Source organism: Enoplosus armatus, chromosome 1 (genome assembly GCF_043641665.1).
Source record: "Enoplosus armatus isolate fEnoArm2 chromosome 1, fEnoArm2.hap1, whole genome shotgun sequence".
NCBI classification, from domain to species: Eukaryota; Metazoa; Chordata; class Actinopteri; order Centrarchiformes; family Enoplosidae; genus Enoplosus; species Enoplosus armatus.
The window spans coordinates 29,436,618-29,452,071 of record NC_092180.1 but is presented as its reverse complement, the minus strand read 5'-3'; the positions used below and the strand labels follow the sequence as shown (position 1 = coordinate 29,452,071).

At 41.5% G+C, this 15,454-nt stretch overlaps 2 protein-coding genes across 2 annotated transcripts in view; one reads left to right on the top strand and one right to left on the bottom strand.

The window, feature by feature from the left end:
* Positions 1-1,550: 1,550 nt before the first annotated feature.
* On the top strand, positions 1,551-5,454 carry mesd (mesoderm development LRP chaperone). Its single transcript, XM_070908926.1, has 3 exons — positions 1,551-1,706; positions 2,597-2,829; positions 4,657-5,454. Exons 1-3 carry the CDS (start codon positions 1,551-1,553, stop codon positions 4,913-4,915), a joined length of 648 nt encoding a protein of 215 aa, XP_070765027.1. The 3' UTR covers positions 4,916-5,454.
* A 4,044-nt stretch (positions 5,455-9,498) lies between these two features.
* Positions 9,499-15,454, bottom strand: part of cemip (cell migration inducing hyaluronidase 1) — a 105,647-nt gene continuing 99,691 nt past the window's right edge. The window contains 5 exon segments of the mRNA XM_070904577.1: positions 9,499-9,626; positions 10,708-10,808; positions 10,989-11,146; positions 12,319-12,405; positions 13,981-14,185. Coding sequence (XP_070760678.1) covers positions 9,499-9,626; positions 10,708-10,808; positions 10,989-11,146; positions 12,319-12,405; positions 13,981-14,185 — 679 coding nt within the window.

Sequence of the window (15,454 nt, the reverse complement as noted above, 5' to 3'; positions counted from 1 at the left end):
AGTAGCAGACTGAGGGACACGAGAAATTATCTTTGATTTAAAAATGTACATGTTAGAAGATGATGGGGGACATTTAATAAATAGGTTCAATGCATTTTTTTTCAGACTGAGATTCTGTATTTTGTACATAAGGAATGATAAAACTCAGGCATGTTGCATGGTAACAAACCTTCTTTTCTTCGTGGTAGGAAGTTGTGATAAACACACTGTGAGTGAATGTGAGTGCTGTCAGTGGGACTTGCAGCTGCACAGGGCACAGTGCCATTGGGTGGAGTTGGCCAGAGGAAACAGCTCTACAGTTTGTGTCAGCCAGGCTGATCTCTGATCTCCATGACCCCATGAAATGTGCTGGCCTTCACACACTGCTTTCTAGCAGTGTCTCACTAATTTAACCACATGCTCACTGAGGGAAAATAATGGTTTTGTGTAATGTTATGTTCAGTATTGTAGCAGCAGTTACAGTAAGACCATTATGCTATCATCCACTTTATTTCCTGCCTCTGAACTAAAAGATCAAATTAAAACACAGCACAAAAATATCCTATATTGGCACCTCGACTAAAAACGGTTGCAGAGGATAAGTCTGGTGATTTTCTAGATTTTTCTCATTGTCATCAAATCCCATGTGCAAACCCAAACCATTGATCCTACTAACAAGTACTGTCTGTGCAACCAAAGCCTCATATACAGTGTCTATATTCCTCTGTGCCATAGAGCTCCATTTTGGTCTAAAAACTATTAAAACACATCACTGAGCCACACTGTTGCACTGGGTGATATGTTCCTTCATTACCATGAACACACACACACACACTGTAGTTTGTTTTGACACAATTCCACATAAACCGTCATGCTGCTGGAAATACTCACCAGAGCACCAAATGTGTAACGCTGAAAATAGTCCCCAACAAATGCACTTTCCTCATGTTTGAGTAACATTTGCCATAAACTAAAGTGGATAGTTGCTTTAGGAAATCACTGAGGGTTTTTTAGAACAGACAGTAAGGACTGCTGAAAAAACATTGGTGCCACCTGCCCTCCATTCAGGACTTAAACATCTCCAGAGTCAGGAAATGGGTGGGAAACATCATTGCAAACCCATTACTCCCTGGACATTACCTGTTCCAACTTCTGCCCTCTGGTTGGCGCTACAGACCACTGTACGCCAAAACAACCGGACACTAGAACAGCATTGTTGTCCTTAGTTGTTAGTTGTGTGTCTATTCCTATAAATCCTGTAAATCATTCTTGGAACTGTGTAAGTATCTACATTGCAACTTAAAACAGGAGTCAAATTCCTTGTATGTGTACATAAATTTAGCCAATAAAGCGGATTCTGAAATATCTTTATGACATTATGAGGGTTTTACAATAACTATAAGCACATTGGCAGAAAGAATTATGTTACATTTTTTAATAATTCTGGCTTTATTGTGAAATTCCTTCACATGGTGTGCGTGCCTCCAGTCGGCTTTTTACGGCTCTGACACGCCCCTCCCGTCTTGTGACCGGCAGACTGCAGAGCCAATTGGAACGCACCATCTGTAAACATGGCGCCTGACTTCAGGTGGAGATGTGTAGTGCTCTTTCTCTGCACGTATTTGCTCTGTATTTTAGCGACAAGCAGCAAAGATAAGCCCGTTAAAAAGAAGGATATCCGAGACTACAATGATGCTGACATGGCACGGCTCCTGGAACAATGGGAGGTACGTTAACGTGTTGGTTTCCATTCGGTCAGCCAGAAATTAGCCAGCTACTAGCCTAGCCGTTAGCTAGGTAAGTGCAGTACCAGTTTATCAACAGCCATGAGCCCCATGTTTGACCAAGTCGCTAACCTGAACTAGTTGTGGCAGTACTAGAGAATAGAAACTAACATTAGCATTACAACGTTACTTGTTAGATAGTCGCTCGTTCCGTTCTTCAGTAACGTTAACGTTACACCAGTCAAACGTTGGCGTAACAGTTAGCGTTGCTAGCGTGGACCATGTCTGTGCCCCAAGATCTGCCCATGTGTATTTGAGGAGGACACACGGTGTGATGTGGATTAGAACTTGTGGGGAAATGCGGGAGACAGAGTTGACTATCTATTCTATAGGCTTATTCTATATACGCTGTGTACATGTATGTATTTTCTATAACTCCCGAGTTTGTTTTGTGTCACTGGATACTACTTTTGTATCAATATGTGTTTTGGGGTACTCGAGTATTTTGTAGCGTTTCTGGTTAATATCTACGACATAAAACATACTGTAAAGTAGTAACCAGTAACTATTCCAATAAATGTAACTGGGTGCAAAGTACATTTGCCTCTGAAATGTAGAGACCATAAAGTGGGAAGTAATAGAGTAATACTGCATTGTATTTATGTCAAGTTGAAGAGTGGTGTATAATAAGGAAGAAAAGTTTCTGATTGATGTGTTACTTAATAAAATCTGAGCCGTGGTGACAAGTGTGCCCCAACATTTTGAATAGGGTTTGGCACAGCACTTCCAGCCATATGCCAGACAGAACACGTGCAGTTGTATCCAGTGTTTCCTCATGTTGTGGCCATCTCAACCTCTCACGAGTCGCTGTCCATATTGTCTTTGTTCTGCAGAAGGACGACGACATTGAGGAAGGTGACCTCCCGGAGCACAAGAGGTCTCCTCCTCCCATTGACTTCTCCAAGGTGGACCCCTCCAAGCCAGAGGACCTGCTCAAGATGTCCAAGAAGGGCAGGACTCTGATGGTTTTTGCTACAGTGTCAGGGGATCCTACTGAGAAAGAGACAGAGGAGATCACAGGCCTGTGGCAGGGCAGCCTCTTCAACGCCAACTTTGATATTCAGAGGTAGTTATTCACTGAACTCATTTAACATGAACAAGAACTTTGTTTAGTTGCTTTTCAAGAGGGGAGAGTTACTTCTTATCAACTTGGCCTGCAAATATCGATTGTTTGAAATTTCTGTTGGTTGGACTACCCAATTAGTCAACTAATGATTTTAACAAATGATCAGATCATTTTATTTCTAATAGTTGTCTATTAGAAATAAAATTGGTAGTCATGCATGAATGAAGCCCGATTAAGCTTTCGGGCTTTCTTCCTGTTTGTGCTGGGAAAAAAACATTTGAAGCTTCGCAGCATTAAACACAGAGGGGACAGTGACATCTGGTGGTTTGTATAAGTTAAAGCAGCTGTTCAGGACTGTAGCCAAAGCACTGACGCAACATCTAGCTGACATGTTCTGTAGATTCAGTGTTTTCGTGGAGAAACACGTTTGTAATTCCATGCAGACCACTGGAGTTTAATTCATGGGAAATAATTATTACAGTTATAATATAGTATTATAATATTTCAAATTGAAATAACGAAAATGAACATACTGCTTCTGTCTGACCTCCACAGTGTGTATGTGAAACTCCAGTGTCACCCCAGCTATCATTACTGCCAGCTTATGATTATAAATCAGTAAATGTGACAATCAATGATTTCTTGCATTGTAATCAGATGGAATATTCATAATTTAATAACATTCTGAAACACATTCAACTGTAAAAACGTGCATTTTGGGCCAGTAAATCTCTGTGGAGAATACACAGCAGCACACTGCAGGCAGCTACCACAGTGACACCGACAACCGGTCTTTAGAGGGACTTGGTCAGAGGCTGGTGGATTTTCCTACATGTCTTTTTTTTCTGAAGTTGAAGTTTGTTGTTGGAGCAGCTGATAGTAGATACAACAGCCACTCAGTATGTGTATTTTCTTTGCAGGTGAAAAAATTTCTAGCAGTCTATTAACACTAGACTACATTTCATGGAAATGTTTATGGATTATAACCTTTATTTCAACTGCAATTTGATGACTATAATTAGGAAAGCAATTTATTTTATGGACAAACAATGTGTTCAGACCGTTCATTGTTCTTTTAATCTGTCCTTAGTTCTCATGTTGTAACTATGGGTACTATGGCTGAATTCATTTTCTACAACCCTTCAAATGTTCATCCTCAAAATGTATCCTCATCTACCCAAACATTGCACCAGCAGAGGCCAACTGCCAATCACATGCGGGAGTCCTAACTTATGCAACCCTTTTTCTCATTTGATTATGGCATGTAAACATTTCTACATCATAAGGTTGAAAATGTATATATATATATATATATATATATATATATATAATATACATGCATTTAATTGGTTTCTGTGAAGAAGACAACTACATTTAAGGGTTATTTAGAAGTTTATGTCTTTATTTATCATAAAGCCAGGCTGCTTGGACTGTTAAAACGTGTGTACGATGGTGAAATTAAAAGTAAATCATAATCCGGACATAGAATTGTGGTCCTAAAATCTAAGAAAAATCGTCTGACACATTGCAATATCCAAATTGCTAGTTTTACACAAACTTCCTGCAGGTATTTCATTCACTATTAGGGTTCATTGTACTTAATTGTTCTGTGCTGTTATTGTTTTTATGCAATGAATATAATGAAATGTACAGAAAGATATTTCAAAAGAAGTAGGCTACCTTTTCCCCTGTTTCTGTGGGTGGGGGGCGGTGGGGGTCGTCAGTGTGTATACAATGATAAAATAGGGGTCCCTTAAGGAGATGGTTGGGAACCACTGGTCTGTAGTAATGAGCAGTGCCTGTGTTCATCCGTCTGTCCTTCTGCAGGTTCGTCGTGGGCTCCAACAGGGTGATCTTCATGCTGCGGGACGGCAGTTTCGCCTGGGAGGTCAAAGACTTTCTTGTGAACCAGGAACGCTGCGTGGATGTCACTGTGGAGGGACAGGTGTTCCCCGGGAAGGCTGCTAACAAGAACGATGCCAAATACAAGCAGCAGAATGCCGTCAACGACAAGAAGGGCAAGAAGAAGATGGCGAGCAAGAATCCCGACCTGGTGGGGAACAGTGCCAGCCATCTGGAGCTGTGATGGAATGACGCAGAGGGAGAGGAAGAGTCACAGGTCTCTTTTCTTCTGGCCTTAGACATGCTTATTCTCATGAGCAATTTGTGAGCAATGAAGTTGTAAGAGGCCGCAGGACCATGTGAAGACGCGGTGGATCAGAGTTAGTGGAATGAGTAAACAAATAAATCCTGTTGGGTACATTAACGTTTACTGCTGCGCGCTGGTATCATAAATCAGATTTATTGTCTTTTCTCCACCTCTCCCCCATTGGCATACGTTGCAGTGACAAGTACATTCTTGAAATCCTCATTCTTTGTCACTGAGTGGAAACAAGCTCTTTAAAATCAGTGTTGTCTGGTTTCTTTAGTTTGTTTTCTGTTCGATTATCACCAAATGAAAACCAATAAATGCACATATTTTTTGAAAGGCACTCAGTTAAGCATTATTAACTTTTTACATTTTGTTTTTCTTCGCCAAGCAGCACAGGAAGTGTTTGATACACACGCAAAGATTTGATACATAAGTAGTACCCACATTTTCTGTTTGATTTTTTTTTTTTTTTTACTGAATATGAAAATAAAAGTTTTTTTTTTACATAATTGTATGAGATATCTTTCATGTGCTCTGTAACTCCAGTATGAGAGCAATTTCACTTCTCATTCTGCTGGTCTTCAATGTGTAGCGCAGATGTTGACTCTGCTGTAATGGCTGACACTGCATGCAGTAACTAACTCGTGTATTTACTTGAGATAAGTTTGCAGATGGATTGCAGACAATACAGACAAAATCAAATGTCATGATGCACGATGTGGTCAAAAGTATCTGGGGCCAGAGAGAGCGACAGACAGGCAGAGATGTATAGCAGCACCAGTCATAGCCATAGCAACTATAATAATAATGGAAATATGACTAATAATAGTAGTTACAGCTGTAATAATAACTGAAATATGACTAATAATAGCAATAACAGAGTTAATAACAGAAATATGCCTAATAATAATAACTAGTGATGAGAGTCAAGCGGGCCCATGGCGGCAGCAGCCAGGCGTAGCAGGACCACGATCCACAGGAACCTGCGAGACGACAAAGCACAAAGAAACTCCGGGGAAGATATAAAGTTAATAACATGGATCGGTGGGACATGACTGTGTAAAGATGGAGAGGGAGAGGAGGAAAGCTCAGTGCATCATGGGAAGTCCCCCAGCAGTCTAGGCCTATAGCAGCATAACTAGGGGCTGGTCCAGGCAGGCCTGAGCCAGCCCTTAACTATAAGCGTTATCAAAAAGCAAAGTTTTAAGCCTACTCTTAAAAGTAGAGAGTGTGTCTGCCTCCCGGACCCAAACTGGGAGCCGATTCCACAGGAGAGGAGCTTGATCGCTGAAGGCTCTGGGCTCCTGTTCGGCTTTTGGAGACTCTAGGAACCACAAGCAACCCTGCATTCTGGGAGCGCAGTTCTCTAGTGGGGTAATAGGGTACTATGAGCTCTTTAAGATATGATGGTGCCTGACCAGTAAGAGCTTTGTAAGTCAGGAGAAGGGTTTTAAACTCTATTCTAGATTTTACAGAGAGCCAGTGCAGAGAAGCTAATACTAAGCTAACAATGATATTATAGAACAATGGAGGATGAGGTAAAGGGAGGAAACCCACTTTGAGGCAGACAAGACTCTTCATGTAAATTCATAGCGTCGTCATGATTTCAAGCTGATCATGACATCCAACTGATTAAACTGCAGTGGGTTAGTGTCTTTTAGGAAAAAGATGCATGAATAAATGGGTTTGTGAACACATGACTCGTTTGTGTTAGGATCACTGAGCGGGAGATTTATCAATATTGTTTTTTCAGTGTTCAGTTCACACAAAAACCCTCATTAACCCCCCCCCCCCGCACTCTTGTGCATCTTTGTTTGTTCCAGCGGGGACAAACAGCTGTGCAGACGTGACCTTCAGTCACAGAGACATTCAGACATTTCAGACTGTTGGTCATCATTTATTTCTGTACAAAAGTCCTCAAAGAAATTCAAAGTTATGGTTCATTACTTTACAAGCCCAAGCCACATATACAACACATTCATTTTGGTGTACAGTTAAAACAAGCCAACTATACCAAGAGTCATATGCATGTATGCAGTGAGCGTCTGGTACAAATCTTTTCAAATGGTGCTATAATGGAGTCTTACATACAGTATACATACAGGACAGTAATAACATTACAACTCAAAAGATGTCCCTTGTAGATTTGGATCAACTGTGTCTGTACAATAAATAAGTATAAAATATATCTCTTAGCAATCTGTGGGTTTTTAAAAACACATTAAACATACAAAACACTAAATTACTGCTACAACCTCCGAAAAAAGTCCAGCTATTTCGGCAAAGGGAGGGACGATCCTTTTTTTCTCGCCGGATTGAGACAAAGATTTTCTCCGTCATTTTGAAATGGGGGAAATTGCACATTGAAAAATTCCCTGATTTAACTCAGTGGCTAAATGATTTCACTATTTTATACTGTTACGGGCTTCTTGCTGGTTCACTCCAAAAAAAACACAGACAGATGAATCACAAACACTGACATGAAAAAAAAAACACATGGGGGTAAAACATCACAATATCAATATCAAGTGCTCAGAATGAAACAGAGCAAGTTAACCACAGGTCTGGATGCAAAACAAGGAATGTTTCTGGGGGTTTTTTCTCTCTCTTTTTCAACAGTTTTAGTCGAACAAAGCAGGACAGTAAAACCACTCAACTTCTACATCTGTCACGTATCACAGAGACCTGCGTGAGGAAGGATGCTCTGTGACGCACGTACATTATACATGCGTTTGATTAGCTGGCTCACACTTAGTATTGGCTCCCTCTGTTCATACAGAGGCTTTGGATTTGCATCGTACACCTCCTAGCAAACCGTGGCTGACATCACGGAGGTTCATCATTGAGAGAATTGGCCAGTAGTTAGTGATATATAAATATCAAACAACCAGGCTGGAAAAGAGACTTCTGGAAATGATTGTTGTCAGCTGATCCATGTAAAAGTCAATCATCTAATATCTCCGGTTTCTTTCCTAATTTAGGTTATCACGAGACAGTAAACTTACGAGAAAAAGTAAAAGCCAACCTAGTCTCCTATGGTTAATTTTTAGACTGAACTTAACAGCTTGAAAAGGTGAGTCTCACTCAACTCAACTATTTTGTCAAATTGCTATTCTTTTGAACTTGGCCCTGGGCCCCACGTGTTTTGTGTCTATTTTGCAGATATATTTATCAAACTCAATCTGGGTTAATCGCGTTTTCTGCTAATACAAAATATTTGCATATGACTGTCATTTGTAGGAGGCTAGTTAGAGGAATTCATGAATCCAGTTCCGCAAGCCTCGGCGTAGATCTGTTACAGACTTCGCTATTGGTCGGGGGTTCGATCCCCCGGTGAAGTGTCCTTGAGCAAGACACTGAACCCTAAGTTGCCCTATGTTAAGTTTACCCTAGGAGGCCAGCTGCGTGGCAGCTCGGTTTTGCCATCAGCGTGTTAGTGAATGGGTGAACGAGACCTGATCTGGAAAGCACTTTGGGAACCGTGAAGGTTGAAAAGCACGATATAAGTTTGACCATTTACCATTTATTTACTCCTAAATGGTAATGAAATTGTCCATCTCTCATTGACTTAAACCCTCAACTCTCCTATGTCATCCTACGTTTGGAATGGAAAACACCCATGACTGAGGGAAACCAGTGACGCATCACATCATTGCCGTTGGGGCAGGGAACACATAAAATCAGTATGCTTCAAACGAAGTGCTTGTCAGATCACATAACAGCATTTCAAACTGACCTTAACAGTGTCATCTAACAGCAAAGGGTATCAACGTTTTTGCTGTAGACCAATAGCAAAGTCCATTAGAGGACAGAGCTACATACAAAATACCAAAGGTTGAACTGTCTTTAGCTCCGGTTTAGACTTAGACTTTGACTTTATTAGGTTTCTACGCTAACGCTCTGCTAGGTGTAGCTTGGGAGAAGTCAGTCAGTGTTTCTGAAACTACGTTAACGTCCATGTTAGCTGGTGGTGGTTTGCTGACCAAATCCAACGGTTACTTTAGCTGACAAGCTAACATTATGTAACCGTAACAATGATGCTAGTGATGCAATGACAGTGTTCAGTCAAAAACAGAGCCAATATCAATCATGCTTATTGATGTCTGAGGAGCAGCCACATTTCTGCAAACACCATTGGCTGGTCTGAGCCGCTGTTGCCAAAGAGCCGAGGATCTCCTATATGGCTGCCAGAGGGTGTGTTGGCACCTTAAAGCCCTCTATTGATGGTGGGGGTCTTACACAGATATAGTTCATCATGGGCAGTGCTGTCTCTGGGAGAGGGTCTTCCCCTTTTCAATACACCTAATCACGTCATTCTTTCTCACCGCCACGCCTAGAAAAACTCGATCCTGCACAATGGCTTGGAGCAACTGACTCTGCAGTGCTGGCGGGGTGTATGTGTATGTGTACAAGTGGCTGTGCATTTTTTGGGGTGGGGGGTGGGTTGGGGGGGGTGTATGTGTCAGTATATGGGGGCTACATAGTCTCTTGGCTGTCCTCCCCACTCTGTCTTCCACTCATAGCTTCATCTTGAGGACCACAGGGACTGGCAGGACCTGATGGATCTTGGCCCGGTCGGCGTCCACCTCCAGATGGACCCAGTCAGGGTGGAAGGAGCCCTTGAAGCCCACAAATGCCAGCTTATCTGCAGGGAGGCCAAATGACATTAAAGCGAAATCATCGGAGCCCCTGGGGTGTTTTTCAGCAATGCCCTGTCTCACATTCACGTCTAAACAGCACCATAGTAGTGTCATTTTATTACCTGACCTGATATAGTACTATTTTACTGGTGGTCCTACTGGAGAAGTTTGGAGTTCAGTGCCTTTCTCGTGGGAGGGACAATATTACTCTTTTACTTAAATGTTTATAGCAGGTGCTGGGACCTGACCAGGAAAAATGTCGGTCATAACCGTGATCGGGGGAAAGGAGATTGTTTTTACACATTTTCCAGGCAGAAATCTCAGAGATATCTCCAAACATGGACAAACAACTAAATAACATAATATATGTATGACTATATCCCCTATAGGTAAGAAAGAAAACATATCTCTTTGTAATTTGGGTGAACCAACACTTTAAAATTTCCAAGTCAATCATTATTATTTACAAGTGGAGTCTTTAATTTTTGATCTTCCTGTGTGTATATACATATATATACATGTCATTTCCTGGAAATCTGTAGCTGCAAACAGATTGTGGTCTGTTGCATTCTGTGTCGTTTTCCATTCTATTACTTTTGGTTGTGCCATTTTTGATGGATGTGTACTTGTAATTTAACAAAGACAGATTGGGCAGCCAGGTTGGCTGTTTTTACAATTGTTGGCATAACACTGTTTGAAATGTTCAATGTCCAAATAAATGATTTAACATTTTTTACAAGAAAGAACTATTAATTTCCTCAGGTGCTTATGAATCAGTTTGTACATAATGATGCATGAAACAGCATTATTGGACACTGATATATTTAACAGGCTGAATGTCTCTAAAGGTGTTCTTGATAAATCTTTTATTAAACCTGGTAAAGATGTAATAAAAATACTTAGACATTATTGTCACACTGTGACATGGGTAAAACCAGTGAAGTAACACCGCCACCTACTGCATTTTTGTTGAAAATGCTAGATGCTTTGTCCAGTTACATTTCCAGGTACACCACACTCATGCTGAAATGTTCCACTGTGAGCACATTTATCTCAGTGGACCTTGGTACAGATATAGTTTGTTACCTTTCAGTTTGATGCTTCTGTCCGCTCCAAGTCTCTCCAGGACTTTGGTCCAGGATCCTCTGGTAACCAGACGGCCCTTGGACGTAATGACGACGATGGAACTGGAGAAAGAGTGAGAGAGAGAGCACATCACTACAGTGTTCACATTCAGCTGCTACTCGCTGTGTGTGTCTTTTAAACTCCATGCATTTGGCTTAGTGTAACATAACTGGAACCAAGTACCAGTACAAACCATTGAAGGATTTTTAGTGTAGTTGGACAGCAAAGGAGCAGCTTCTTACCCGTCTCTCAGTCCACTGATGTAGTTGTCTATCTGTGCAGGGATGCCCTGTAGGATGGAGTTCCTGAAACCTTTGCTGTCCACCACCTTCCCGTCATGCCCGTCAATTATGGTCAGCTGCAGCCCATCTTCTGGTTGGTACAACTTCCTGCCATTCACCTGTTACAAAACCAAGCCAGCCAATCACGCTACACTTCTGGGATCTACAAAATGACGGCAAACTGAGATCAAATTTGCTTCATTATAAATGGAGGATAGTAATAAGTTAAATGGCTATGAAAAGACTACAAACAACAACAAATCAACCAGTAGAATAGTTTTAAGTACGCATTAAAAGCAAGTCTTGGTGGACTTGGACATGTGAAACCTCTGGAGCATTCTTAAGTACATTCACCCTGAGCCCTGGTCAGACTCAGGGACTTGCAAGAAGAAGAAGAATGGTCCCCCCTTAGTATGAGTTAAGCTTCAAAAGCACTGGATCCTACATTTCCCACAATGCAACTGGATAGCATCTTTCATTAAGCCACATTTTCCACAGTTTGTGACGCAGGCTCTCAGGCGCTAAATCTTCAGGGTTGGACTTGACAAAGCTCCTCCACAGAATACACGTTGTACAACTGTTTTCAAAGGCTGAGTAGGAGTCTGGGACTAACTGACGAATAAACAGTTCCCTTTTAAGAGTGCCCTCCATTGTCAGTGAGGCGTAGGAAGGAATATGCAAGGAATTCTTCATTCTCAAATACGCTTTACACTTTTCAGTGATGCATTACTCTGCAAAAGCCCGTATGATGCTAATTTTCAGTTCATTTAATTTGTGTGAAACCACACTGGAGCAGGGAGGACGGTAGATAGCAAATAGTCCAGGAGGTTCATCACAATGTACAATGATGTATCACCACACTGACACTAGGTTCAGACCATAGATAGAATATCCTGGGTTAGTTGAAAACACTTCTGTATAACTGATGGAGTATGCTTATGTAATTTCAGTTTAGTTCAGTTTGACAGGGATCTAGTGTTCCTTCCAATCTGAGGATTTGATGCTTCACAGTAAGAAATGATAATTCATTTCTCATCTCAGGTAAATACAAAAGTTGATATTCAAAGGTGGAATGTCAGGTAGACAGTTAGCTGTATACAGGAAATCTAACTGGACAGGCTTGTTGGGATGAGTGGAAACATAAAGCTTCACGTCACAGGTGTAGAAGTAAAGCCTGCATTGTGTCTCTGAATGATACTGTCTAGGGGAATCATTTCAGAAACCCATAACCAGAGGTCAGAGTTTAAGCTGTTCAACCAAATGACAGCAATTCTGCAGAGACAAAGGATACCTCAGTAAAGGCAAAGTCCTCCTTGATGTGGAAGAAGCGAGTGTTGTAGGACTCCAGTTTGACCTCCAGGAAGTGTTCTGGCGAGTGCTGAGAGTAAACACGCAAAAAAGAACAGGAGCTGGAATTAATACACAGTATTTGGCATTTCACAGAAGTGATTTACAGTCACCGCAATCGCATAGCTAAACGAATGAAATGAAATAATCACAGCTGCAAATGTCTTTCGTACAAGAAAGAGATTACATTTCTATTGATTGCCGTGGGGAAATTGAGATTCTGCAGCAGGAGCATGTAACAGGAGGAAGCCCAGTAAAATAGGATGTAAATAAGGATACAGCGAATGGGACGTTCATTTCGGTGGAACGTATTTCTTAGAAATATGGTACGTTGATAGGTTTGAGACATGAGCATGAGTAAGTACAAGCTGTGCAAATAATTTTATGATTCCAAAGCTGAGGCAAATGAGAGGATTTGCCCATAGCAGTATTGGAAATTATCTTTGATTTTGCCATTTGACACAGAATACAGTCCCCTGTGTAGTGAGTAGTGAATTCTGAATGAGATTTTGGACACAACCTATGCATATTTGGCAAGGGTTATAATTACAGTGCAGTAATATAATGATATATGGTATAGTAGTGATATATATATGTGAGGGTCCCAATCACTCCATACTTCTAGGCGCTGAATCACTTGGGCACTGATCAGGTTGCTGATTCTATGGCGACTGGTATACTCAGAAGTCTGTGACACACACCGTCAAGGCGGAGTGAGGTCCACGATGACTGACAGCAATTCTTCAGTCCAAAGCTCAGCATCACTGTTCCCTTTAGGAGTGATATTTACTGGTGAGTGAAACCTAATAGCGATAAAATCTTCTCACTGCAGATTCAAGTGTACAGCACAAACCTAGCTCATTAAGATCTCTTAAATGAAAAGGCTCATGGCCCAGGACTGTATGATTTGTCTCTGTGTGACATGAAAAGTTTGGAAACCCCTGTTATTGTTGAGTATTTGAACGCCACTGAAGATGGCGTCAAAAGATTCCCCTGGTGGGGGGCAGTCAACAGGGGCTTGTTAAACCACTATTGGAATGCTCCGACAAAAAGGCATTGTGAACTGCAGACGAACCTCATCAGTTAGCCAAGCTCCAAGCATGCCTTAAGGACATAAAGATGGCATTGCCCTGGCCTCCAGCGCCACCGTGAGGAATCTCGGAGTTGTCTTTGATCAGGACATGTCCTTTAACTCTCACGTAAAACAAACTTCAAGGACCGCCTTCTTTCAGCTCTGTAACATTGCAAAAATCAGGAAGATCCTGTCTCAAACAGAAAAATTAGTCCAGGCATTTGTCACGTCTAGGCTGGATTATTGCAATTCCTTATTATCAGGCTGTCCCAATAAGTCCCTGAGGACTCTCCAGCTGATCCAGAATGCTGCGGCACGTGTACTGACTGGAACCAGGAAAACTAACGATTAGCCAATCAGCACCACAGGCTGGTCTAACGCCTTGTCAAGCTGTTGTCAAGCTTTGGCAAGATTCAGGGGGGAAACAACGGTTCCATTACATATGCGTGAACAGTCTATAAAAGCAGCTATATAGAAACTCATGCCTGGTTGGACATTTTTAAATAAATGTAATTGCCCCCCCCCCCTTCTCACCAGCCTGGCATTTGGTATCTTTCTGGGCATGGGTACATCCACAATGGGCAGCTCAGCGTGTTTGGGGTAGGCCTGGGCCATGCAGTTGCTGGGTGGACTGCCTTTAGGGATGACAACGGTGATCTTCACCCTCTCGCAACCCTTGACAGAGCAGAAGGCAAACTGCTCCTTGTCGTTATGGGCCTTTACCTTCAGGAAGAGCAGGCTGCAATACACACAGGAAAGCCTTAGACATCATATACTTCATCTGCTAAAACATGACACTGAAATGGAGATTTATCTTTGTAAATTGAAATGACAGTACTGGGGACATATAGGACCTCTTTGATCTGCTCACCTTTTAGTTCACGTCTATCTCTACGGAAGCGCATTGCATTCGACAGAAAAAAATTGGAGGCCTTATCTCATAATCATGAGATCATAATCACATAATTACTAGATCGTTTTCTCTTGGAATTACGAGATGTTGATCTCGTGGTTATCAGTCATCGCTGTTTGAGATGACGGCAAAAACCTGATTTAATCTGCTTTTATTTCCTCCTTGGTTTGAGACAATGAGAGGTATTCATGTCACTGCGTAACGTGGATGATATTATTATTAGTGTGGTATCCTATGCCTTGAGTGAATAACCAACCAGATGTCCTGATGACGTAATGCCGTTATGTACGTGAAGTCGAAATGCTTCAGTACCATTTGATCACAGAATCTGATAGGGTCACAGAATGCGGTGTAACACCTGTTATCTTGTAATTAGTCATAAATAATGAGATACAGAGGTCTAAGATAAGGTCTCAACTTCTTTTTCCTTTGGTAACTGCAATGCGTCCTTTCTTCTTCTTGTTTCCTTTGCTCCCTCACACATCCCCTTTTCATCTTGTTTTAAAATATCTAAAAAAAAGTCCATCTTAGTAAGTCACTAAATCTGGTATTCTTAAAATCCCTTTTTTCCCCCAGAAGATTTAACTTGTCGCCATACTTCTGGAATAGAGCGTTGTTATATTGAGTGTTCAGGACAATAATAACGTTTAGAACAACTTGCGCCTGATTTTTGTAGTTGTGGCCATCATTCCTATCAGTAAAAAAAAAAAAAGTTATTTGCTGAGATCCAGGAAAATTGCAGATCGCCTGACTGCTCATGTCACCCGACTGCTAACGGAAGCAAGCTGTCGATCAGACAAGTTGAAAACAAACCTCCAAACGTATTTGGAAGAGGTGTTGAACGGTTAAATTATTACCCAAACATCACGGCTTACAGAACCACGTCCTGCTTCACCTTTGACCTTCTGTGCTTACTCTAGTGGTGTGCACGTAGTGGTCAATGAGGGCTTCTTACCACATTTCCAGGTGCACTCAGTATCGGTTTGACCTCCAAATAAAGTGGTTTGGATAATCGTGATAAACTGTTCACAACCTGACTGATCGTCTGACTGCTCGTGTCTCTTGATCAATGGGAATTTATTGTAGACCTGATCT

What these genes read in the sequence shown, in the direction of transcription:
- mesd (XM_070908926.1), top strand. Translation starts at nt 1,551, where the DNA reads ATGGCGCCTGACTTCAGGTGGAGATGTGTAGTGCTCTTTCTCTGCACG. An exon ending in GGCTCCTGGAACAATGGGAG is followed by an intron (nt 1,707 to 2,596) that starts GTACGTTAACGT and finishes TTTGTTCTGCAG; the next exon opens with AAGGACGACGACATTGAGGA. An exon ending in GCCAACTTTGATATTCAGAG is followed by an intron (nt 2,830 to 4,656) that starts GTAGTTATTCAC and finishes GTCCTTCTGCAG; the next exon opens with GTTCGTCGTGGGCTCCAACA.